Source organism: Enhydra lutris, unplaced genomic scaffold (genome assembly GCF_002288905.1).
Source record: "Enhydra lutris kenyoni isolate GAN:26980312 unplaced genomic scaffold, ASM228890v2 scaffoldscaffold3, whole genome shotgun sequence".
Lineage (NCBI taxonomy): Eukaryota > Metazoa > Chordata > Mammalia > Carnivora > Mustelidae > Enhydra > Enhydra lutris.
The window spans coordinates 4576873-4602691 of record NW_019154087.1 but is presented as its reverse complement, the minus strand read 5'-3'; the positions used below and the strand labels follow the sequence as shown (position 1 = coordinate 4602691).

The 25819-nt window shown below is 35.7% G+C and overlaps 1 protein-coding gene across 1 annotated transcript; it reads left to right on the top strand.

The window, feature by feature from the left end:
• Nucleotides 1-1935: 1935 nt before the first annotated feature.
• LOC111157056 (solute carrier family 25 member 31) lies at nucleotides 1936-25230 on the top strand. Its single transcript, XM_022518272.1, has 6 exons — nucleotides 1936-2179; nucleotides 9996-10123; nucleotides 15800-15917; nucleotides 18784-18938; nucleotides 20409-20534; nucleotides 24782-25230. Exons 1-6 carry the CDS (start codon nucleotides 1936-1938, stop codon nucleotides 24980-24982), a joined length of 972 nt encoding a protein of 323 aa, XP_022373980.1. The 3' UTR covers nucleotides 24983-25230.
• Nucleotides 25231-25819: the final 589 nt, after the last annotated feature.

Here is a 25819-nt window from a genome sequence, read left to right as displayed (position 1 = left end):
AGAGAGATTTGGCTGAAAACCCCGCTAAGAATCAAATAAGCTGCTATGGAAAGGAAGATAGCACTAAACATGTAGGACTTGCTAACTTGTTTTATGTGAGGTAATCAAAATATAAACAGAATTTCCCACTCTGGAATCCTGGCCTTAATGTGTGGTTTTGTACTTGTGACAAGTTGTATCGAAAGTGTAAAAATTGGGGCACCTGGGTGGCTCGGTGGGTTAAGCCTCTGCCTTCAGCTTGGGTTATGATCTCAGGGTCCTGGGATGGAGCCCCAAGTCGGGCTCTCTGTTCAGCAAGGAGCCTGCTTCCTCCTACCCCTCTGCCTGTCTCTTCTGCCTACTTGTGATCTCTCTGTCAAATAAATAAATAAAATCTTTTTTAAAAAAGTGTAAAAACACATTTAAGATTAATAAAGAAAAAACTAGAACGCTAAGTTCCAAAAAATAACTCAACTTATGGTTTGTAGATGTGTTTCAAGAGTGCAGGTCCTAAATAAGAGACGATAAAATAGAATCTCTATTTATTAGAAACCATTAAACAAGATATAAAAAGAAATCAGGAATATATTATATGCTACCACCGAAGGATCTCCAGGATGTACAAACTGAAAAGAAGCAAGTTGAAAATAGAGCAAGACATTAGATGCAGGCTAGATGTACATCACATCTACTGTGGTTTGTTTTTTTGTTTGTTTTGTTTGCCCAGAATCAGACCTGAATCTGATAAGCTTCCAGGTTAGTTCTCAAAGTGTGGTATGGGTATAGATAGATATCAAGTACAGATGTCACCAAGACCTCTTCTGAGACACCATGGGATAAAAACTTTTCTTAATAATACTGAGACACTAATTGCCTGTTTCACTCTCATTCTCTGACCGCACAGTGGAGTTTTCCAGCAGCTACATGATGTGTGGTATTGCAGTAGAGTGGGGACAAAAGCAGTCATGTAAATCCAGCTGTCTTCTATTAAGTTAGGTATTAAAGAGATTTTCAAAAATACAAAACAAGGCTATTCTCATTTTTTTGGTTTGTTTTGAAAAATGGTTACTTTTTAAAATGTTATTTATATTATGGGTTATTTCAAGTAAACTGATACTTTAAAATTTTCCGTTTCGGTTTCTGAGCAGTATCAATACGTTTAACACAGAAACAGCTTCCTTGTGACCCTAGTTTTTTAAGAGTGAAAAGGGGTCTTAAAATAAAAAGGTTGTGAAGCACTGTTCTAGAACAGGTCATTGGTTCTCAGCCTTGCACATTAGAATCCCTAAGCCCAAGCACTAGTTAAAACAGCATATCCCTGTCCCCTTTGGTTAGTCTTGAGAAGCTCCGCTCCAGATAAAACAATCAATTTGAATAAAATACAGAAGAAAGAGGAACATGTTAAATTAAGCTACTGGGGTGCTATGAGCAAAGGCAGACTGTAAACATGACTGGATAAACAATCCCTGCCTAATTAAAGGAGCAGAAATTGGATTTGTAAGAGAAAATGGAAGGATAACCCTAGGAACTAAAACTAAACTTGGCTAACCCACGCAGTTGGTTAACTACTCTACTACAGTTTTGGCTCCTAAATACCCTGTTACTGGACTAGCTCTCGAGGCTCCCTTCCTGCACCTCTGCGATTCAGCCCCACGGCCCGCCTGCCTGCCAACCCTGCGGGTAGCAGGGAAAGCCCACATCGCTGCTTATCACCGCAGAACTCTGCGCGGAAGAGCCACGTGTCGGGAGTCACGTGGCTGGTGCCAGAAAGTGGGAGGCGGTTGGAGGCGCCTGCGCAGCTCCGGGAACCCAGGCCCTGCACGCTGATATCCCGGCATCCTGAGCGCTGCTTTCCCGCCAGGAGGACGCCGAGGCGGTTTTCTGCTTCCTTTCGTCGTCCTTCTCAGGCTTGTTTTGCCACCGCTGCTGCCTGTTTTTAACCTCCTTCATCCCACCATGCAGCGTGAACCTCCGAAGAAGAAGCAAGAGAAGAAGTCGGAAAAGCGGCTCTTTGACCCCGCATCCTTCGGGAAGGACCTGCTGGCAGGCGGGGTCGCAGCGGCTGTGTCCAAGACCGCGGTGGCCCCCATCGAGCGGGTGAAGCTGCTGCTGCAGGTGCAGGCGTCTTCCAAGCAGATCAGTGCTGAGGCGCAGTACAAAGGCATGGTGGACTGCCTGGTGCGGATTCCCCGAGAGCAAGGTGCGTACCGGCGGCTATGGTGCCAGCCTTACCGGTTCTAGGTCAGCGTCCCAGTAAGGGGGGTGGAGCGAGAGGGGATGGACTGCACCGCAGCCGTGTTGGTCGGTGAGGAGTTTATTTCTTCTCCGTTGAGAAGTCAGTGTCTTAACCGGTCTTAAGAGGCTACACTTCCCCGAGCCGAGAAGGCCTACCACGTGGTCAGTCCTGAGTAGGAGCGGCCACCAGATTCTCTTGTTTCTCCTCAACATCAGGATTTACACCTTGGTGCAGTTGTGCCTGGCTCAGAAGGAAAGTGGTTGACCTCCCAGGATAGAGGGAGATGCCATTAGGTAATTTGCTTTATGTGTTAACAGGTGCTTTAAGGTGCTTAAGTTTTTGTTGAAATAGTATTTTTAAGAGAAGTACCCCAAATATGGAAGCATCGGAGCCTCCCAGTACTCTAGTTCCTACTCAGTGAAAGAGGTTCTGTTTATTCTTGAGAACTACTGAAGACCAGGGTGGAAACTAAAGAGGGGCATTCACCCCTGCACAAATTTGTGGAGGACCCCCCCAAAACTCAAAAAGACAAATGATATAAATCAAAATGCGAAAAATCCAAGGTGAGCAAAATATCAAAATTTTAAATAAAGACAGTAGTATTTTGTATCAGCTCTGCATTAATTAAAATTTTCGTATTTTTTCATTGTGGAGAGTTTTTCCAGTATTATTGAAATGATCTCAAGGAAAAAATAATGAAAGTGCTTTGTTAACCATTAAATACCCTCCTGTTACAGAATGGCTCCTAAATTAGCTAAGTAGGTAAGAGGATAAATTTACCAACAATTTTCTATAATTGACCCATGTAGTTGTATTCAGTTGAAAACTCTATATAAACTTTAAAAAGGAAATAGGTCTATTTATTGTGTATTCTGAATGAGAAGTGAAGTGGTTTCAATTCCAGTGCCATCCTTTTCTTCCACTCCTAAATCAATGGTTGCTCTTCCATGAGAAAAGCATTCTTTCCCTAGGGATGTACTTACAACTCCTCTTGAGCTGTTGAGTGTAGTATTTAGGGTGGAGTGTAACTTTTTTTTTTTTTAAGATGTTATTTATTTATTTGACAGAGAGAGATCACAAGTAGGCAGAGAGGCAGGCGGAGAGAGAGGGAAGCAGGCTCCCGGATGAGCAGAGAGCCTGATGCAGGACTTTATCCCAGGACCCTGAGATCATGACCTGAGCCGAAGGCAGCGGCTTAACCCACTGAGCCACCCAGGTGCCCCTGGAGTGTAACTTTTTTTTTAAAGATTTTATTTATTAGAGAGAGCAAGAGCACAAGCAGGGGGAATGACAGGCGGAGGGAGAAGCAGGCTCTCTGCTGAGCAAGGAGCCAGATGTAGAACCCTATTCCAGGACCCTGGATTCATGACTTGAGCCAGAGGCAGGCACTTAATGGACTGAGCCACCCAGGCGCCCCTGAGTGTAACTTTTAAGGCATCATCTAACTCGTAAATTTAGAATGCCCATCCGGGGAGCTGAGCTCAGATCTTTCATTGTGCTTCACATTTCTCCACTCCCGTTTGTTTTATCAGAGTAAGCTTCCCATTTCCCTCAGGGTTTTTAAAGGAAAAGTGGGAACCTATCTCTTCTTGGCTGACATTCTAAGACCTCTTCAGAGAAGTAAGGGACTTTATTATTAGCTAATCTGGTTTAAATATTTAGTAAGGTAAAGTTAAATATCCTACTCAGATTGTGCTGATCAGCACTAATTTAGTTTATATTTAAGTGTTTTAAATAATATTTAAACCTATATTCAATATGGCTCTTGTAAATTGAGATCATTTTGAATAGTATTCCAGTCCCTGTTTTCTTTACCTTCCAATGAGATGATTATAGGCAGAACTTTAAGATGTTTTCTATTCTTGTAGACCAGGCTTTGTGCTAAGAGATTAGAATTCACAACAGGGATAATATTGCCATCTAGGGGTATATTTTACAATCTTGTAGGGAATTTTTTGTTTAACACAAAGATAGAAGGTTGTAATCCCTAATTCCAATGATGTAAAAAGCAAAAGCCAGGGATGATAAACATCCTGCTGCTGTACATGGCTGTCTTACACAACAAACATTTATTCTACAACCTGAATGACTCAATTCTCCACTGGACATTCTTGTAGCAGTAAAACCTGTTTATGATTTTCTAAGCCTAGAACCTAACTCTGATTTGCTTATAAACACAAACTATCTGGAACATTGTTTCCATGTTCACTGATTCCAGAAATCCAGTTGCCATGTGAGTAGAGGGAATATTGTACTTTGTTTTATTAAGAAGTGTACTAAGGGGCACCTGGATGGCTCAGTTGGTGAAGTGTCTGGCTCTTCATTTTGACTCAGGTCATGATTTCAGTTTTGAGTTGGAACCCTGCCTCAGGCTCTATGTGGGGCTCTGTACCAGGTGGGCATGGAGTCTGCTTAAGATTCTCTCTCTCCCACTTCCTCTGCCCTCCTCCCCCCCCCCCCCCCAGTAAAAAAATTATACTGAGAATTGTTCACTATTGGGAAAACTCACCAATTCTTCTTTTACATTCGGTCACCACTTTACTCTTGAATTCATGATGGTTGCACATTTATATACACAAATATATTTATTAAGCCCTTTAAAAGAAATGTAAATGTATCTTAAGTATAACATTCATTATTAAGTAGAAGCAAACATCTGCTTGTTTTGTCTATGGTGTGTTCATACTTCACCAATTTACTAATTAAAATACCTATTTTATTCAAAATGTCTTTATTTTCTCTTCCTATATAGTAGAGAGGGCATTATATGGATTTGTAAAAAATTGTTGAAGAGGTCACAGTTTTTGAATTCTGTTTCTAGATAGTAAAGGAAGTGTTGTAAAATATGTATTCTGTGTAGAGGACTTGAGTCTGGTAAGTTTGAGAATCACTGTGGTAAATCACTGGAACTTTACTAGGCAATCAAGTTCTGAAATTGTTATTTTCTGGAATTTACTTTCTCTCGCTTTTTTGAAAATAAAGACACATCCTCATCTCAAATGTTCTGAAGTTTCTTTTGTGTTTCATGTTTGCTCTAATTTTACTGATAAATTTTCTTTAGACAACATGAAATGAACCTGAGGGACATGCACTCATTAGGCACAAGTAGTTGCTCTCACACTGTCTTCTTATCTTATCTCTGCTTTGTTTGTACCCCAAAGACAGATCTCATCATTTTAAAGCTTTGAACTTAGCATTAAACATCTCTTTGGGTACTTTTCATACTTCTTATAAGATTTCTTTGGCTTATAAAAGCTTCTGGATTTAACTTGGCTGGTGGTATTCCTAAAGATTTATTCTATTCTTTAGTTCGTTGTAGGACCTTCCAACTTTGTGTGCATTTAATTTCTGTTTAAACCATTATTATACAAACAAAGCATGTTTATTATAGAAAGTAAAACAAATGACTACTAAAATCACCACAGTTAACATTTTGGTGTCTATGCAATAATTTTTCACTGGGCACAATATGCATATGTGAAAGCATATTCTAAATTAAAATAATTTTTTATTTAACATATTGTAAACCTAATCTTTTAAAGATCTGATCTATGCAGTTCATTTTTAAGCATCTACCAGAACTCTTTTCTCTTTTAGGAGTTTCTGACCATGAGGTTTTTATATCTTGAAAACAGTGTTTTGGCGTGTGAAAAGAAAATATTAGGCATTCACTTTAAATAAAATGGGAAAATAAACTTTATGATATTTGGTATACGAGTTGGCACACACCAGAGAGGGGATGATAGGTATCCTTCCTCAATTATTATATAATAAACATAGTTTATGTTTGCTCAATTGGATTTATAGAGACAAGACTATTTGAATATTTGAAATTATCAAGAAGACTATTTGAAATATAGCTTTATGTATACTGTTCTTAAGAATGAACATTATCCTAAGGGTGCCTTGAGATATATAACAAATGATGGTATGAAAACATCATGATTAGTAAGATAACTAAAAAGATTGTTTAATTGTTCTAATGAATGCTAAGTTAGGCTCTGATATCTCCTAGCCAGAAGTTTTTCCCAACCATCATGTCTAAATAGTTTTTCCTCATTCCTCCATCTCCATATACTATTTTTGTTCTTATAGCCACTTGACATATTTATTTATTCGTTGTCTGTCTCCCTGGTCCTTCTCCCTCAAAATATAAGCTCCATAAGACCACGAAATTTATTCCTAATGCTATCCCCAGCAAGTCGGCTACACACTGGATACCAAATAAGAGGTTTTTAAGTGAAAAATCTTTATTTCATCCTTTAATTTCTCTTTCGGGTATATTTTACAAATGTGCATAACAGAGTAGTGTATAGTGGGAAATGTATATAAGGGTAAAATTAAAAGGTTTTTGTTTTTTTGTTTTTGTTTTTAGGATTTTATTATTTGAGAGCAAGCATAATCAGTGGGGTGGGGAGAGGGCAGAGAAAGAGGGAGAAGCAGGCCTACCTACTGAGCAGGAAGCCCATCACGGGACTTGATCCCAGGACCTGAGCAGAAGGCAGAGGCTTAACCAACTGAGCCACCGAAGTCCCCCAAAAGAGTAGTTCGTAATCTGACTCTGCAACTTCAGGGAATCCATAAATTCTTTGAAATATTGCAAAAGTATATCATGTATGTGAGATTATATTTTTTCAGATATAACCCATTAAGACAAATCAGTTTTCCTGTTATACTTCTAGGGATTTATTTGTTTTCTAGATTTTCATTGAGACATTGACATTTGTTTTGATGAATATTTTAGTTTTTTTTTCATGCAAATGCATTTTTGCTAAAAAGAATATGTTCTTCAGCCAACTCTAGCAAACCCCTTGACTCATAAATCCAGCATTCTGTCATGGTCTTGTGTTAGTTTTCAGATGACTTTGTCATCAAAATCTTCCCTTGTATTTAATTCATTAGCCAAAGTTACAAATCTTTTTAATGCTTTATATATGACACTTGTTTCTTTTACAGATTTATTTAGTTATTTGAGAGACAGAAAGAGAAAGCGAGCATGCTTGGTAGGGAGGAGCAGAGTGAGAAAGAAAATCTCAGACTCCCTGTGGAGCATGGAGCCTGATGCGGGGGCTGGATCTTACAACCCTAACCCAAAGATTATGACCTGAGCTAAAATCAAGAGTCAGATGCTTAACTGATAGAGCCACCCCTGTACCCCATATGACACTCTTTTTGTGAAATAAATATTAATTTAGACTGTAATCTTAATTACAGAATTATTACTAATAACTCATAATCTAAAGCCCATAATATCTCAGTAACATTCAGCTGAGTGAGCCATTTCCAAAATGACTATAAATATTTAAAAGTCATGTATAAAATGGAAATTGTAATATCTTTTGATAACATGGCACTTTTTCTAAATTGTTTATATTTTTTAAACAAATGATTTTTTTTCTTCAACTTAAATCCCATTTGATCATATTGGCAATTTTCCAGGCAATATGTTCTTTTTCATCCTTTTAAAATTGACATTGTTCTCTGCCAGTAATCTGTCGTTGTGTTACTATAAACCATGGTCTAGAAAATCAAATCGTTCTTCAGTATCATTTACACAGTCATATTTCATTCTCTGTATTTCTCTTTTGGAGGTCTAACCTCTAAGAAAATACAAATGTTTTCTTAAATGTTTTCATTAACAAGAAAGAACTTAAAAATCACAAAAATACCTCCAAAAATCAGATTCACCAATCTCCCTCAATAATTCAATGTGGCCATAACTAGCAAGAAATATTCTTCTATAATTAGCTTACATTCTCCTGTTTTAAGATTTTTATTTTGCTTCCATTAAAGAAAAAGAGTTGACCTTTCTTAGTACAGAAAATATTCACTTGATTAAAGTATATATGGAAAAGTATTGTAGATAAGGGACTAAATTATTGAGCCAGATTGCTTGGGTTTGAATTCCAGAGCTACAGTTTTCTAAGTGACCTTCGGCAAGTAACTTAACTTCTGTCTGCCTTAGAAGTTCTGTTTTAACTCATTCCCCCATCTTTAAAATGGAGAGATGAATAATACCTTCCTCATAGGAGATTATGAAGATTAAATTAATAAAAAGAAGTTCCTAGAATTTAGTATTGTCATTTTTGTTAATATTGTCTCAAAAGTTTTATAATAATCCATTTCCTTTTTTTTAAAAGAGCTTTATTTACCACACTTTAATAATCTTAAAACTTTTTAAGATTTATTTCTTCAGAAACCCAAACCTGGAATAGAGTTTTGTTGCTAGACACAAGACCTGACTAAATCCTGGTTGGCTATTTATTAACCATGTCTGTAGACAGTCTTTAAACTTTTAAAATTTCAGTTTGTGCATGTATAATATGGGTAGTATAGGAGAACCTACATCGTAAGCATAACGTAGTGATTAAATGAAATATACAACCTTTGGCCAGTGCCTGGCCATACTAAGCACGCAGGAAATGGTAGCATCTAGCATTACATGTTCCATGTCCTAGTAAAAACTGAATCAGTTATGAGTACTGAGATTATTTCTTGGCTATTAAATATGATCTTTAATTATCTTTGTGCAAGGGCGCCTGGGTGGCTCAGTGGGTTAAAGCCTCTGCCTTTGGCTCAGGTCATGATCCCAGGGTCCTGGGATCGAGCCCCTCATTGGGCTCTCTGCTCAGCAGGGAGCCTGCTTATTCCCCTCTCTCTGTCTGCCTCTCTGCCTACATGTGATCTCTCTCTGTCAAATAAATAAATAAAATCTTAAAAAAAATTATCTTTGTGCTTTACATGCAGTTTGGGATTCACAGAGATTCTGTGTTCTTCCCCAAAAAAATTATTTGTTAAATAAAACTTTCAGTTTCTGAGCATCAACCCAGTCAACTGAGATTATTTTCCTTTGAATTTTTATCATCAGAAGACTGATTCTGGGTATTCTCCAAGTTGGGACTAGAGCAGCCAGATCAAACCATTGGATAATTTGCAATATAGTAGAAACAACTATGGCTGCTGAGGAGATAGCCTATTGTATTCTAGGGCAGCTCAATTATAAAGATTATAAAGGTAACTCTGAATTATAGGGATAACACAATGACTGAATTTTAAGGATTGGTCAATCCATGGAGATTTGAAGTGGGAAGATTATTGACCTGAAAAGTTTTCTTCAGTCTCTCCATCAGGCCTCTGGAGAATGCCTTGAATTATAAATTGATCTCTTTTCTGGCTAGGTTCCAGAAGGTAAAGGTAAGTATACTTTAGACTCCATTTTGTGGGGTGGGGGGACAATGGTAGAGGGAGAGAGAGAGGCTTAAGCAGGCTCTACACCCAACACAGAGCCCCATGCGCAGCTCAGTCTCAGAACCCTTAGATCATAACCTGAGCCAAAATCAAGAATCAGACACTGAACCAACTGAGCCACCCAGGTACCCCCACTTTAGATTCTTAATGCTTTCTCATTCTCACAAGTATATATACAAACCAATTTTGTTTTAACCATAGAAACTGCATATCCTGATTTGGAAATGAGGGTAAGGATTACTAGCTTTAGCAAGCTCTGTTTTTCTATCTAGTAAAAAGCCTTATATTCAAATGATGATACATTCCATAGATTTAAAGGTATTTAAGGCTTTTTACTGGAAATTAACAAAATTGAAATGGGGTACATGGAGTTAACACTGCCTTTTTTCTTCAGTGGATTCACATGTAGACTTAATTTTTTCTCATGAGAAAGAGTGTAAGTTTTAGATAGTTCAAATAACTAAGTTTGTTAAAACTATGGGAATTTTTTAAATAAAAATACAAGTTTGTATTTAATGTGTTTTTTTGGTAGGTTTCTTCAGTTTTTGGCGTGGCAATTTGGCCAATGTTATCCGATATTTTCCAACACAAGCTCTTAATTTTGCATTTAAGGACAAATACAAACAACTTTTCATGTCTGGAGTTAATAAAGAAAAGCAGGTAAGTACATTTTAATATCTATTATTTTCTAAGGAATAGTTGAATTTGCCTTAGCCTATGATGTTTTATTTGGGAGGAGGTGCTGAGTGGTAGAAGAAATAATAATTAAAACATATACATGTTATAATCACTATTCTTCTATACTAGGAGAGCTCCAAAACAATCAACAGATCTGTATTCCTATATATCTGAGGTAATTAATCTCCTAAAGAAGTACATTATTTCATTTTTATGACTAAGGCTCTATTTAGGTGAGATTAAAGTACATAGGAATATCAAATCAAACAAAAGAAAAGAAAATTAAAGTTGGAGGATTCTTTTTTTTTTTTATTGAAAAGGTACTTTCTCTTTTCAAGGTAATCACTCCCTTGATTACAGAATTTCAGTTTCAAAATTTCCTATTTGTATGAACTATATGTCATTTGTTTAGATTTCTATTTGTTTTGTTGCTTCCATATACACTGTACCACCTACTTCACTCTTAAGGTCGTCCTTTTACCCTTATAAAGTCTCTCTTCCCCTTTATCCTTTCTCTTTCCCCCAGCAAGCCAACCAACCAATTGAGCTTTCCTAGGAGGTTTTTTATAAAAGCAGCTATTTGTGGAACATTCCTTTGTTGCTGCCTTGTTAAATTTCTTTTCATATCCTTTATTCCCATTTTTTCACAATTTATATTTCTTTTTTTTTAAGATAGATTTATTTATTCATTCATTTATTTATTTATTTTGAGAGAGAGAAGACAACACAAGCAGGAGGAGCAGCAGGCAGAATGAGAGGGAGAAGCAGGCTTCCTGCTGAGCAAGGAGCCTGAGGTGGGGTTGGATCCCAGGATCCTAGGATCATTACCTGAATCAAAGGCAGACCCTTAACCCACTGAGCCATCCAGGCATCCCTCACCATTTATACTTCATTAACAAATGTTAATGGGAGTTTTATCTAATGGGTACAGGGTTTCTATTTGGGATGATGAGGTTTGGAAGTAGAGAGTAGTGATGTATTGGTTTTTTTTTAATTATTTTATTTCATTATTTGAGAGAGAGTACAAACGGGGGAGGAGCAGAGGGACAAGAAGACTTCCCATGAGTGGGCAGCCCAACTTGGGGCTCCATCCCAGAGATCCAGTACCATAACCTGAGCCAATGTCGGGTGCTTAACCGACTGAACCACCAGGCACCCCAAGAAGAGTGATATTTTTATGTTATTGTGAATGTACTTAGTATCACTGAATTATACACTTAAAAATAGCTAAAGTCAGGGGCACTTGGGTGGCTCAATGGGTTAAGTGCCTGACTCCTGGTTTCGGCTCAGGTCATGATTTCAGGGTCCTAAGGTAGAGCCCCAGGTTGGGCTCCATGTTCAGCGGGGATCTGCATGAGATTTTCTCTCTTTCTCTCCCCTTGCCCCTTCCCCTGCATGATTTTTCTCTCAAATAAATAAATAATTTTTTTAAAGACTAAAATGATAAGTTTTATGTTATGTATATTTTATAATTTTTTAAAGAACAAACTTGATAACATGTAGCAACTTTGGAAGCTAAGTGAAAAAAAAATATCAAAATTTGCTTTCTGATTTCATTTATATAACATTCTTGAAATGTTAAAATCATTGAGATAAAAATAATGTAATGGTTGCCAGAAGAGAGGGAGGTGGTTATGGCTTTAAAAGGGTAGCATCGAGGGGCGCCTGGGTGGCTTAGTGGGTTAAGCCTCTGCCTTCGGCTCAGGTCATGATCTCAGGGTTCTGGGATTGAGCCTCATATCGGGCTCTCTGCTGAGCAGGGAGCCCGTTTCCCCCTTTTCTCTGCCTGCCTCTCTGCCTACTTGTGATCTCTGTCTGTTGAATAAATAAATAAAATCTTTAAAAAATGTAATAAAAGGGTAGCATTGAGAGATCTTTATCACGGAACTATTGACTGTGGCAGTGGTCACATGAATCTGCATATGTGATAAAATTGCATATATTTAAACACACACACAAACAAATAGATGTAAAATTGGTGAAATCTGAATAAGTTTTTATCAGTGTTGATTTCCTCTACTATAGTTATGCTAGATATTAGGGGAAATTAGTTGAAGGGTTTATAGACTCTCTATCACTTCTTAGGATGCATGTGAATCTGCAATTATTTAAAAATAAGAAGTTTTAAAAAAATAACCATGGTGGGGGGATGTCTGGGTGGTTCAGTCAGTTAAGCATCAGACTCTTAATCTTGGCTCAAGTCCTGATCTCAAAGTTGTAAGTTCAAGCCCCATGTTGGGCTCCACGTCCAGCTCCATTATTACTTTAAATAATAATAACAACCACCACCATGATGGGAGCTATATGCCTACTATATACTGTTTCACTGAATTTTCACCTCACTCTTTGAGGTAGTTATTTTTATCTTAGATGTAAAGCTAAGGAAAGCAAGACTCAGAGGTGAGAGCACTTGTCCAAGCCATTTGTTCAGGTCTTTCTAACTCCCAAACTTAGATCCTTCAACTGGACTCTTTCTCTGTCAACTGAGGTGACTACACTGAGTGAAACTTAGCTGAGCCTGGGTACAAAATGTTTCTCTGCCCCCTTTTAGTAGCTTCTAATATAACCCTTGACAGGGAAGACTAGAACTTCTTCTAGCTCTTTCTTGCCCAGACAAACTTTGTTAGAAACAATTTCGCTTCTAGAGCATTTGTTCTTCAGTGCATCATTGAGTCCATTAACACGATTATCTATTTGTCTACAGAATAAACAAGATTATTTTCCTCCAAAACCCTCAGATTCTTTCAAACTCCTCTCCCTCCCTGACTCTTCTCTTTGCCCTCTCCTTTTATGATATAGTAATATCTGAAATTACTGACTTACAATAATTGAAACTCTCACTTATACTGATGTACCACCTCCTTTGGGTCTGTTTTATTTTCAAGCATAATTTTGAAGGGATAGATTTTTTTTTGTTATACAAACACTTGCAAGATTATGATTCAACATAGATACTTCCTGTCTCCCTCTCCTTGCTGCCTTCAGTCTTTCCTCCTTCCCTCTTCCTTTCTTTGGTCAGAAAGTTGGCGATACTACTTAAACATGTTCTGCCTGCCTGTGTCATTTTTTCCAAAGCCCCACTTCCACTGTCAGAAGTGTCATAGTTTGAGTAATAAATTTTATGATAATCCACGCAGAAAGTCATTGATCTGCCTTCCCGGGATCCATGAATGTTTAAAGAATACCTTAAACCATTAAAAGTGTGTTTATACATACGTGGTTTTTATTGGAAGAGGATCTATTGATTGCAACAGTCTTAAAGAAGACTGAGACCTAAAAATAGTTATTTAATACCTTTTCCATTTCTGTCCTTACATAGAATTTTAGAGTTAGATTCCCAAGAAACAGACTTTGGTCCAACTCATTTTTTCTACCAGGTTACAGATTATCTATTAGATTATGGATTAGCTATCCTGGGGTCAGATGTAATCTCCTGATCTAATTATCTCTGGGTGATTATGAAACATGTCTACCCATACAAAACCTAGGAGTTTCACTGAAAAGGAGCCATGATAGTCTGAGGACAATACGTGGTATTACCAGTACCTCATTAAGTAGATATTTATTGAATGCATTACCATTACTTTGGGCAAGGCCCGTAACTTGTTTCGTAAAATAAACAGATGAATTAAGAATCTTGGCTTCAAAAAAGTGCAAACAACCAAAATGTCCATGAACTGATGAATGGGCAAATAACATGTGGTAACTTCATATAATGGAATTTTATTTGGCAATTAAAAAAGGGGGGTGCCTGGGTGGCTCAGTCAGTTAAGCGGCTACCCTTGGGCTCAGGTCATGATCCCAGCATCCTGGGGATCGAGCCCTGCATTAGAGAGCCTGCCTCTCTCTCTCTCCCTCTACCTCTACCTGCCGCTCTGCCTACTTGAGTTCTCTATCTCTCTGTCAAATAAATAAAATCTTTTTACAAAAATGAAATACTAATACCTGCTACCACATGGATGAACCTTGAAAATATTATGTTAAAAGAAAGAAGTCAGTCACAAAAGACTACATACTGTGTTATTCCATGTGTAGGAAATGTCCATAATAGGCAAATCTATAGGGACAGTAAGTAGCTTAATGGTTACCTCAGACTCAGGGGCATGGGGAGGATGTGGAGTGACTTCTGGTCACTCCATTGGTATAGGGCTTTTTGGGGGGAGCTGATGAAAATGTTTTGAAACTGATAATGGTTGAACAATCTGAAAATATTAACAATCCATTGGATTGTATGGCAAATTTACATTGGTAAATTGTATGGTGTATAAATACATCTCAGTAAAACTCTTAAATGATAATAATCCTGACTCTCAGAAATTTATGGTCTACATGAGGTAAGATAAGACATGTATATAAATACTTATAAATTGAAAGTAGGAAGTGATTGTAAATACTATTTAAATTGAGAATCTAGAACATGTTGACATATTTTACATATTGGTCACAGGATTCACTTCTAATTCTCTTAAGAGCTGAAGTATTTATGGAAAGAAATGATTACACATAGATTTGGGTAGGTTTAGAGATCAGAGGTTTCATGGAAGAAGTTGAATTTGAATTAGAGTATAAATTAGTAACTTTTTGTTTAAAAAAGTTAGGAAAGTCTTTCTAGGCCAAGAGAAAATTGAGAGTTCCAAAGCTATATGAGACTTAAAAACTATTGTTAGAAATAAAGGGCAGAGAATAAAACAAGAAACTGAACTTGATTAGAATATTATTCATTTTAATGTATTTTAAATGGTTACAGTGGCCTTCAAAAGATTTTCTATAACCACTCCAATTCAAATATTCTTCTCCAGTAAGCTCTAGATGTTGAAAAGCAGTTTATTGGACCAAGCAGGGCACATTTAAAATATTTATGAAAAAGAACCTCAACAATCCATGTGAACCAGTAGATCAATAAGGCCTAAGTTACACACTGCTCAACTATATTATAATTGATTTCTGCTAATTTTCATGTTAGCAGCTGAAAATACTATATTTTTTGAGCTGTTAAATTTTGAGCTGCTTAAATATCTACTAAAATTGCAAAGTAAAATTATAGCATTATGAAGTATTATTGCCCCATACCAAAAAAAAAAAGGGTACAACTAAAGCCTCCATAGATCCCTGACATTTTAACCATAATACGAATTATTAACAAAAAATTTATATAGTCTAAAGAGACGATTATCATATGTGGCCTTATTTGCTAATTTGGGCTACTTTTGCTAGAGACAATTAAAATATGTTGGAATTTCTTTATATCAGCACTTAAACTGTATCTCCCATACTGCCTGGAAAGAAACAAAGGCTTCATGGACATGAAGGGAAATATTTTGGATAATATGATACACATTATTACAGACGTTTACTTTAAAAGAGCAGTTTATAAATCTGACTTTTTAACCTTCATAAAAATAAGACTTTTAGGGGCACCTGGGTGGCTCAGTGGGTTAAAGCCTCTGCCTTCAGTTCAGGTCATGATCTCAGGGTCCGGGGATCGAGCCCCGCATCGGGTTCTCTGCTCAGGGGGAGCCTGCTTCTTCTTCTCTCTCTGCCTGCCTCTCTGCCTACTTGGATCTCTGTCAAATAAATAAATAAAATCTTAAAAAAAAAAATAAGACTTTTAAACAGATTCTACAGTTTAATAACCACTTTTTAATTAATGTGTTTCAGTTCTGGAGGTGGTTTTTGGCAAACCTGGCTTCTGGTGGAGCTGCTGGAGCAACATCCTTATGTGTAGTTTATCCGCTAGACTTTGCCCGAACCCGATTAGGTGCTGATATTGGAAAAGGTACAGGATTTTCAAAAATACTAACTCTCCCTTCTTTGTATTTTGAGTGAAGCATTATTTATTGTAGAGTTTGCTATAATGACAGCATGAAATACATTCTAAAAATCTTACCCTCAACTAAATGGTAGAGTCTTGAGACTAAAGATTACTACTTTTTTCTTTTCCCTAGAAAGAAGGAAGGGGAAGGCCAGCACTGTGATATCAAGAGAGCAAATGCAAAGACTTCTTTTAACTCACTTCCAGTTTTTTCCTAGAGAGCCACCTCTTACATCCCTCCCTGAACTTATTCCTGTTTCAACTATGGCTCTTCCCTAGGTTACATATACAGCTCTTATCCTAGAGATTCCCTTTGCCTCTCACCTTACTTATTTTATGTATCACATCTTTCTGTGTTTTTGTTATATTCTTGTTTTGGTAGATTATGCTCTTTAATAGCTTTCTGAACTTTTTGAGAAGAGTGTATAGGAGATACATTGAGATACTGCATGTCTAAAAAAAAATCTGTTTTACCCTTTTACTTAATATTTGGCCATATGTAAAATTATACTTTAAAGTTACTTTGTTTCACAATTTTGAAAGCATTTTTCTGGATTCTTGTTTCTAAGATTGCTCTTAAGAAACTGATTTCCTGGGGTGCCTGGGTGGCTGAGAGAGTGGGTTAAGCCTCTGTCTTTGGCTCTGACGTGGTCTCAGGGACCTGGGATCAAGCCCTGTTGAGCTCTCTGCTCAGCGGGGAGTCTGCTTACCCTTCCCTCTCTGCCTGCTTCTCTGCCTACTTGTGATCTCTCTCTCTCTCTCTCTGTCAAATAAATAAAATCTTAAAAAAAAAAAAAAAAAAGAAAGAAACTGATCTTCTAACTGCTAATTCTTTTGTATGTGACTTTTTTTTCTTTTTAATTACCTTATGTCCCTGATGATCTTGACATTTCACAATGGTATATCTTGTGAGGCTTTTTCAGCAATTGTGGAAGTAGCTCAATTGGCCCCTTTCAGTCTAGAGCCTTGTGTTCAGTTCTGAGGATGGCAGAGGAGTAAGTCACTTGGCAGCTCAAGGATGAGGTTTTGAGCATCCAGATGCTACTTTGTTTTCACTGCAAGAGCAATACTTTTCTTTTTTTAAGATTTTATTTATTTATTTGACAGAGATCACAAGTAGGCAGAGGGGCAGGCAAAGAGAGAGAGGAAAGCAGGCTCCTTGCTGAGCAGGGAGCCCGATGGGGAGCTTGATCCCAGGACCCTGAGATCATGACCTGAACCGAAAGCAGAGGCTTAACCCACTCAGCCACCCATGTGGCCCCAAAAGAGCAATACTTAGTTCTTCTAATTTTTAAGTCTTTCTGAGGTTATTGGTGTAAAATGGCTTGCTTTTCTCTCTGCAGGAACATAGGTTTCAGCTTTTTCTGCTCTGAGTTACTCCTCCTCCTCCTTTCCATTTTGCTAAAATTTGTGGTTTTCATTCTCTGCCATGTACTGTTCTTGCCTATATGGCTTTAAACCTGTTTTGTTCTTTTATTACCATTTTAGTGGAATTTCCCAAGAAAGCAGAGATTTATTCAACAAATACTTGTGTCCCTGCTGGGACCAAGGCGTGCCTCAGATATAAGATGAGAGACATACACATAGACACCCCATATAAAACATGGAGCTCGGAGCGCCTGGGTGGCTCAGTGGATTAAACCTCTGTCTTTGCCTCAGGTCATGATCTCAGGGTCCTGGGATCGAGCCCCGCATTGGGCTCCCTGCTCGGCAAGGAGCCTGCTTTTCCCCTCTCTCTCTGCCTCCCTCTCTTCCTACTTGTGATCTCTCTCTCTTTCTTTCTCTGTCAAATCAATAAATCAATACATCTTTAAAAATATTTAAAAAAACATGGAGCTCATGGCTCAGGTACTTTATGGTCTAGGGGAAGACACAAGTAATGAAAAAATGAATGAATGGCCAAAATATACTGTCATTTAGCAATAAATGACATACAAAAATATTTAGGAGCAGGGAATGACATCAGTTTTAGATAAGTTGGTTAGAAAAAATGTCTCAGAAGTCGTAGCAGTTTGAGCAAAGATGAAAATAATGAGTTCCATCTAACATGTTCAACTGGCAGTTTCAATTTTCTTGTTATTGTTAAGAAAGTGACAAAAATTCCTGCATCTTGTTTTTAGTTCTGTAGTTTTCTGTCAGAATTGGGAGAATTTAGTTTATTTTGAAGACTATATTTTATATACAATATTTTTAAAATATTGTCAAGGAGTTCTAGGTGAAGGGAAAATAAAATTAAAACCAGCAAACACTATTAAAATATAACTCATCTAAAATGTTAATGATTCTTAAAGTTGGTAGTTTTTTTTTTTAATTTTTAATTTTTTATTAACATATAATGTATTATTAGCCCCAGGGTACAGGTCTGTGAATCGCCAGGTTTACACACTTCACAGCAGTTACCATAGCAAATACCCTCCTCAATGTCCATAACTGGTAGTTTTTAACTTTGTCTTTTTACTGTGTCTGTCTTTCGCCTTTCAACTGAAGCAAGTCATAGAATTTTTCATTCCCAAGTGTTTTCTGAATTCCAATCAGTAGCTTCTGGTAATTTTATTGAAATGTTTTAAGCCAGTCAAATTGCTTGAATTAGATTGTTTTTATAAGAGATTAATATTTTCAGTTAAAATCTTTTAAGATATTTTTGAAACCTTAATTCTCTTTAAATAAATGGGAGGATTTTGATTTGTGTCCATTTTTATTAGAAAAGTTTCTAAATGGCAGTTTAAGAAGATACTTTAAATCTGTGAGATTAATTTACTTTGATTAAAGTGTTTATCTGATATATAATGTATATAATGTTGCTAATACATTTTAAATGGCTTTATTTTAGGTCCTGAAGAGCGACAATTCAAGGGTTTAGGTGACTGTATTATAAAAATAGCAAAATCAGACGGAATTGTTGGTTTGTACCAAGGGTTTGGTGTTTCAGTTCAGGGTATCATTGTGTACCGAGCCTCCTATTTTGGAGCATATGACACAGTTAAGGTAATTTGAGGACTTAACTGGTATATACTAAATACATGGTTTGTTTCTTTTTATTGTCTTAACTAGTAGTTTATTCAGCTATGAACTTTTGCTTTTAATTATAGAAATCAAAATAAATGATGAAATAAGAAACATTATAGAATCTCTTTAATTGTGACTTTGCCATAACCTTATTGAATTATAATTCTATTATGGATCTGACTTTAGATATAAAACATAAACACAAACATTAAGTTTTTGTGCTGTTTGCCACTGACAGACTCACTATACATCATGTTGCAAATAGAAAATCTGCTAATTAATTAGCCTTACATCATAATTAAATCAAATCTTTAGCATATAGAAAGGCATCTTCTAACAGTTTTTCTGATTTTACATTCACTTCATTATCACTTTCTTACATGAGGATAATCAGCTTACCATCTCATCATTTTAAAAAGCAGGCAAGGCATAACTAATTAGTTAAATGTAATAAATGCTTCTAGAGCTCAGTTATCAGTTGGGTTTTATTAGATTCTATATTGTATTCTCCAGGTTGTTCTGCAATTTGCCTTTTCATTTCAGATTTTAACAGTATTTCCATAAAGTAGGAAAGAGGAAAATTGTAATAATGGTTACCGTATTTTGAGTTACTACTTAGTTCTAGGAACTTTGTTAAATACTTCCTAGCAATATCCTAGGATAGCTTTTAGTATCTCCATTTTAAAGATAACCTAGGAATAGTTAAGTAATTTGTGTTAAGTGGCAAACAAAAATCCCATGCTCACAGTCTCTTACAAAAGGAAGCAGGGAAATTAATATTAGTAGTATTTACTAGATAAGATTAAAACTTGAGGGAAATTTATATGTTTTACATATTGTCTTGGCCTTCCCTCATTAGTATGAATGTAATTATAGATTATTTTTATTGTGGTCTGGACATGTTATTTTCAGTTTCTTGTGTATTTTTTAGACAGATTAATGGAAATTAACAAGTTCTTATGTATATTTAGTCATGGAAAATTTTATGTATGCTCTCCCTCTGTTTTTCTTTATTATTACCTGTAGTAGTTATGAAATTTAGAAGTGTTTCTTCACTAGCTTAGAGCTTTAAAGATGTTTATTAAATACCTGTTAATGATAATATCAGGCATTATTTAATTATTTTTCAACTATGAAGAAGAGCTAAGAACTTGTTTGGTCACTGGCAGCTATTTCCCTTACTGTTTGCCATTAATAACAAATCTCTGGTAATAGCAACTATGCTTTCTTTTTTCAGATATGCTTTTAAAGTAAAGCCATGTGTGGCATATTTCTTTCTTATTGATCTCTTGATACTGTTTTAATCTTTCCACATTAAATCCAACTGTGTTTTATTGCATTTTGAGTATAATAGAACCCTCTTGCATTATAGGAGTTATCCTTTGACTTAAGAATTTAAGATATTTTGGAAATTGAGATTGTTACTTGATATGTTGATTTCTTTTCTAGGGCTTATTACCAAAACCAAAGGAAACCCCATTTCTTGTCTCCTTTTTCATTGCTCAAGTTGTGACCACATGTTCTGGAATTCTTTCTTATCCCTTTGACACAGTTAGAAGACGCATGATGATGCAGGTATTTTATATTATTTGTGAGTTTAATTGAATTTTCCAATATCCTTGATATTCAAGTATAATTTATTCAAATTTTAGAGAAATTCTGGCTGAAAGGCAGGTCATCTGTTTTATTTACTTAAATAAATGTGTGCTGTGCTCTGTCTTATATCCTTTCCTATCCCAAAACAGCCATCATCCAGCAAAACTTTCTTCTTCTTCTATTATCAGAATAGAAATGCCCTCCACTCCTGTAACGTATTGTTTGAAAGGTGGAGGGGGGTGACAGGGATGGGAAGAGTGTGTCTATCCTAAATGAATATTAGGGTAAGTAGATCAAACCCTGTCACAAGCCACTGCCATATGTCGTTTTAGTTGTAATATATTTTAACAAAAGTAAATAATTCTCAATTCCAAGGATGAAAACTTGTTTAAAATTCTGTGTGTTCTAAATATAAATCTCTGGGGTGCCTGGGTGGTAGCTGGTTAAATGTCTCTTTGTTTCTGCTTAGGTATTGATCTCAGGGTCGTGAGCTTGAGCTCTGTGTTGGGCTTAAGACTCTCCCTCTCTCTTCCTCTGCCCCTCTTCCCTGCTCTTTCTCTCTCAAATAAATAAATAAAAAAATAAATACATATAAATCTCTAAATCAAAATTTTGATACATTCAGTCTTCATTGATGTTATTTGTTACATTCATTTATTCAGCAAATATTTAAGTGCCTAATATATGCTAAGTTATGACAACCCAAATAAAAATAAGGTGGAACCTGCTTCTAAATTCATAGCATAGCACTGAATGCATATGGTTAATGGTTTAAATAAAAATGTGCAGGGGCACCTGGGTGGCTCAGTGGGTTAAGCGTCTGCCTTCGGCTTGGGTCATGATCCTAGGGTCCTGGGATCGAGCCCCACGTTGGGCTTTCTGCTCAGCAGGGAGCCTGCTTCTCCCTCTCTCTCTGCCTGCCTCTCTGCCTACTTGTGATTTCTCTATCAAATAAATAAATAAAATCTTAAAAAAAAAAAAAAAAAACAAGAAATATGCATAAGTTCCAGGAACGCAACAGAAGGATACCTAAATGCTTAAAGTGATCAGATGTAGCCCCTTGGAGAGCTAAATCTCTATAAATAGATTTTTTCTTTAGACAGAGGATATTCTAAGCAGAGGGGAAAAAACATACGTAGATGTACAGTTTGAGTAGCAGATGATAGGGTTCGTGAGGGCAATTGGAAATAAAAATAATGAGGCCAGAAAGCTAGAATAGTAATATAATGCTTATTGTGTTCCAGATATTTTCCTAAGCATTTTGCACTTTAACTCATTTAATTCTCAAAACAATACTATGAGGTGTAGTTACTGTCATTATCCTCATCCTCATTTTATGTCTACAAATTGGTCCTGGAGAACCCTGTAGGCCACATGAAAAGGTAAAGCATACCTATTATATTATTCACTTATAGACTGTTTTTAAAGTTACTCCTTTTATATGTGTGTTTCCTCTTGATCTGTATCTAGCTCTAGTTTAATACATTGAAAAACCTTTTTAAATTGAAAATTAATTTGCATACAGACTGGATTAGGTGAATGGTACTGTATTGATGTTATATTTTCTGATTTTGTTAACTGTACTTTGGGTTTGCAAGAAAATAATCTTATTTTTAGAAAATGCACACAGAAGTATTTAAAGATAAGGGACATGATAGTCCATAACTTACTATCAAAATAATTCAGAAAAAAATTGTGATTGTATGGGGTTTTAGATACATGTGTATATTACTAGGACTGCCATAATGAAACAACAGAGATTGGGTGGCTTCAGCAACAGAAATTTTTTTCTCACAGTTCTGGAGGCTATAAGTCTGAGTCAGGGTGTCCAGCAGGGTTGATTTCTTCTGATGGCTTCTCTCCTTGGCTTGTAGATAGCTTTCTCCTTGTGTCTTCCCATGGTCCTTTTTTTTTGTTTCTCTTCTTACAAAGATAGCCAAATTGGATTAGGGCCTACCCTGACAAGATTATTTAATCTTAATTACTTTTATAAAGATCCTGTCTGATGAGTAGATAAAGAAGATATAATACGTATATACATTGGAATATTACATAGCCATCAAAAATGAAATCTTGCCATTTACAACGATGTGAATGGAACTAGAGGGTACTATGCTAAGTGAAATAAGTCAGTCAGAGAAAGACAATTATCATATGATCTCTCTGATATTTATGAAAACTGAAACAAGACAGAGGATCATAGGGGAAGAGAGGAAAAAGTGAAACAAGACAAAGCCAGATAAGGAGACAAACCATAGGAGATTCTTAATCATAGGAAACAAACGAAGGGTTTCTGGAGGGGAGACGGGGAGAGGGATGGGGTAACTGGGTGATGGACATTGGGGAGGGTATGTGTTGTAATGAGCACTGGGTATTTTGTAAGGCTGATGAATCATAGACCTGTACCTCTGAAACAAATAATATACTGTAAATATATACATATATATATACATACATATGTACATACATACATATATACCCTGTCTCCAAATATAGTAACATTCTGAGGTGCTGGGGATTGGGACTTCAATATATGAATTCTGGGGTGATACAATGCAAACCCATAATGGTATTTTAATTTTTCTATTTTCATTTCTTTGTTAAACCCAAGTACAAAAGCTAATCTATATGTACACTCTGAAGTTGTGTGTTGTTGTTGTTGTTTTTTACACACAGGTATATAATCTATGAGTAATACTAGGTTTTTTTCCTCTTATCAATTCTTGTATCTTTTATTTCCTTTTCTTGCCTTTCTGCACTGGCTGAGACCTATGATTCAGTGTTACTGTATTAAAGAAGTAATAACTAACAATCTTTTTGCTAGTCTTAATAGGGATGCCTTCAAAGTTACATCATTTAATGTTAGCTGTCTGGTTTTTGTAGTTATCCTTTATCATATTATGACTGTTCCTTTCTGTTTTGGGTTACAACAGTTTTTAATCATGAATGGTGATTCTGTATATTTGTTGAGATGATTTTCTGTATCTTGAGATGATTTCATTTTTCTTTTTCCATATGTTAATAAATTACATTTATCTGTTTTCCAAAGCTAAACCAACCATATATGTCTGGTATAAACCCATCTTAGTCATTATGTATTGTATTTTGTATTTTTAGCTGGGTTTGATTGGCTAGTTTTTGTTCAGGAGTTTTGCATTGTTTCAGTGACTTTAGTTTGTTATTTTTCCTTCCTGTATTGTCCTAGCCTAACTTTGATATCAAGGCTTGTAAAAACTTTATATATATAAAATATATAGTGGAGTATTCCACTTTTTCTCTTTTCTAGAATAACTTCTGTAAGATTGGAATTAAATTGAATATTTAACGAGCTCACATATAAAGCTATCTGGACACATGGTCTTCTATATGAGGATTTTCAACAACTGATTAGATTACTTAAGTGAATTTCATATATTATTCTAATGTTTTATTTTTTATTCTGTTGGTAAATTATACTTTTTAAGGAACTTGTCCATTTCTTCTGAGTTTTCAAAATAGGCATCATGAAGTTGTTAATATCATCTTAATCTCTGGATCATCTACAGTGATGATACCTTTGATGTTTCTAATAATTTTGGAACATTTTCTTGTTTTTCCTCAAACAGTGTTTCTAGAAATTTGTCAGTAAGGTATTTCAAATAACTAACTTTGACTTTGCATGCTTTCTGTTGTATTTATTTCCTATTTCCTTAATTCCATAATTTCTGCTGGCTACTTTCTTATTTCTACTTTCTTTTGGTTTAAAAATGTTCAGGTTGCTCATTAATTTTCAGCTTTTCCTTTCTAATATTTCAAAGTCATTAATTTTCTTATAATTTACCACTCAAGCTGCATCTTGCAAATTTATTAAGGAGTTTTATGGTTATTATTAGGTTTTAAATATCTTCTAAGATGTGTTTTTCTTAGTATCTAAACAGTTGATAGTTTACTAGTTATCTTTTTTGCTGTCAGTTTCTCATTTAACTGCAATGTTGTGAGAGGGTAAATAATAGTATGTGATAACCATCTTTTGAAGTTTGTTAAGCCTAATATATGATCAGTTTTTAGGTGGGCCAGAGAAGTATGAGTATTCTTCAACCACTGGGTACAATATTCTATATATGCCCATTAATGCAACATACTTATTCAACACAGTGTTAATTTTATATGTCCTTAGTGCTGAAAAAAACTATCTTAAGATGAGAGATAGCAAAATAATGGCAAACTATTTGTCTTCCTTTGTATAGAGTGGTGAGGCGGAACGGCAATATAAAGGAACTTTAGACTGCTTTGTGAAGATATACCAACATGAGGGAATCAGTGCATTTTTTCGTGGTGCCTTCTCCAATATCCTTCGTGGTACAGGGGGTGCTTTGGTGTTGGTACTATATGATAAAATTAAAGAATTCCTTAATATTGATATTGGAGGTAGTTCATCAGGAGATTAAGAAACACATGTATTTAACTTGTTAAACATACAAATTATATAGCTGCCATTTGTGTACGATTTGATAGAGTGTTATTACTGTCAGTATTTTTTAGAATGCTAATTCTACAATAAAGCATATGCTTTTTCAAGGATTTTAGATACTAAAAATCAGATAAATGTGGGTTTCCTTCCTACTTAGACTCAAACCTTAATGAGACATTTGACTTTAAGTAGTATGTGTTATTTCTATTAGTTTAAAATCCTTTTCTTTTGTAATGAAAATTAAAATATATACTAAAATCGAAGAAATGAAAGTATATTCTTTTTAAATGCTCTTCTCTTAATATAACTGCCTTCTCATCTTTTAAAATCATATGATATGACAAATATTTCTTAAAAGCTTATCAGGAGATGTCATTATATTTATGGGCAGAAGTAAACTTTCTTCTACAACATCTCTATTAAGACAGCTCAGGTATTACTATGTATAATTTATGTTACCATATACCTGTTATAAGATAGATTCTAGATCTGATCATAAATGACTTTTGACACTAATGAGTTTATGACACTATAAACATGTTGGTGGAAAAGAAAAGATATAAAATGGTGTGTCTGCTTTTATCTTTAAAATAAAAAAATCTGACTAATGTTAATATATCTTGGAACAAAAAATATACCTTAGAAAATTAGTTTGTGTGCTGTGTATTGATAATAAAGTTTAAAACTGTTATAGATGAGCTTTTTTCCTTGATTCTAGCTTCATTAATAAGCAGAGAGTAACAAAATTTTTGCCAGAATTCGGAATTGACTTAAAGACAGAAAACAGGGTTTCCAAGGCTTTATATAAGAGTCT

What these genes read in the sequence shown, in the direction of transcription:
- LOC111157056 (XM_022518272.1), top strand. Translation starts at nt 1,936, where the DNA reads ATGCAGCGTGAACCTCCGAAGAAGAAGCAAGAGAAGAAGTCGGAAAAG. An exon ending in GAGCATATGACACAGTTAAG is followed by an intron (nt 18,939 to 20,408) that starts GTAATTTGAGGA and finishes TTTCTTTTCTAG; the next exon opens with GGCTTATTACCAAAACCAAA. An exon ending in GAAGACGCATGATGATGCAG is followed by an intron (nt 20,535 to 24,781) that starts GTATTTTATATT and finishes TCCTTTGTATAG; the next exon opens with AGTGGTGAGGCGGAACGGCA.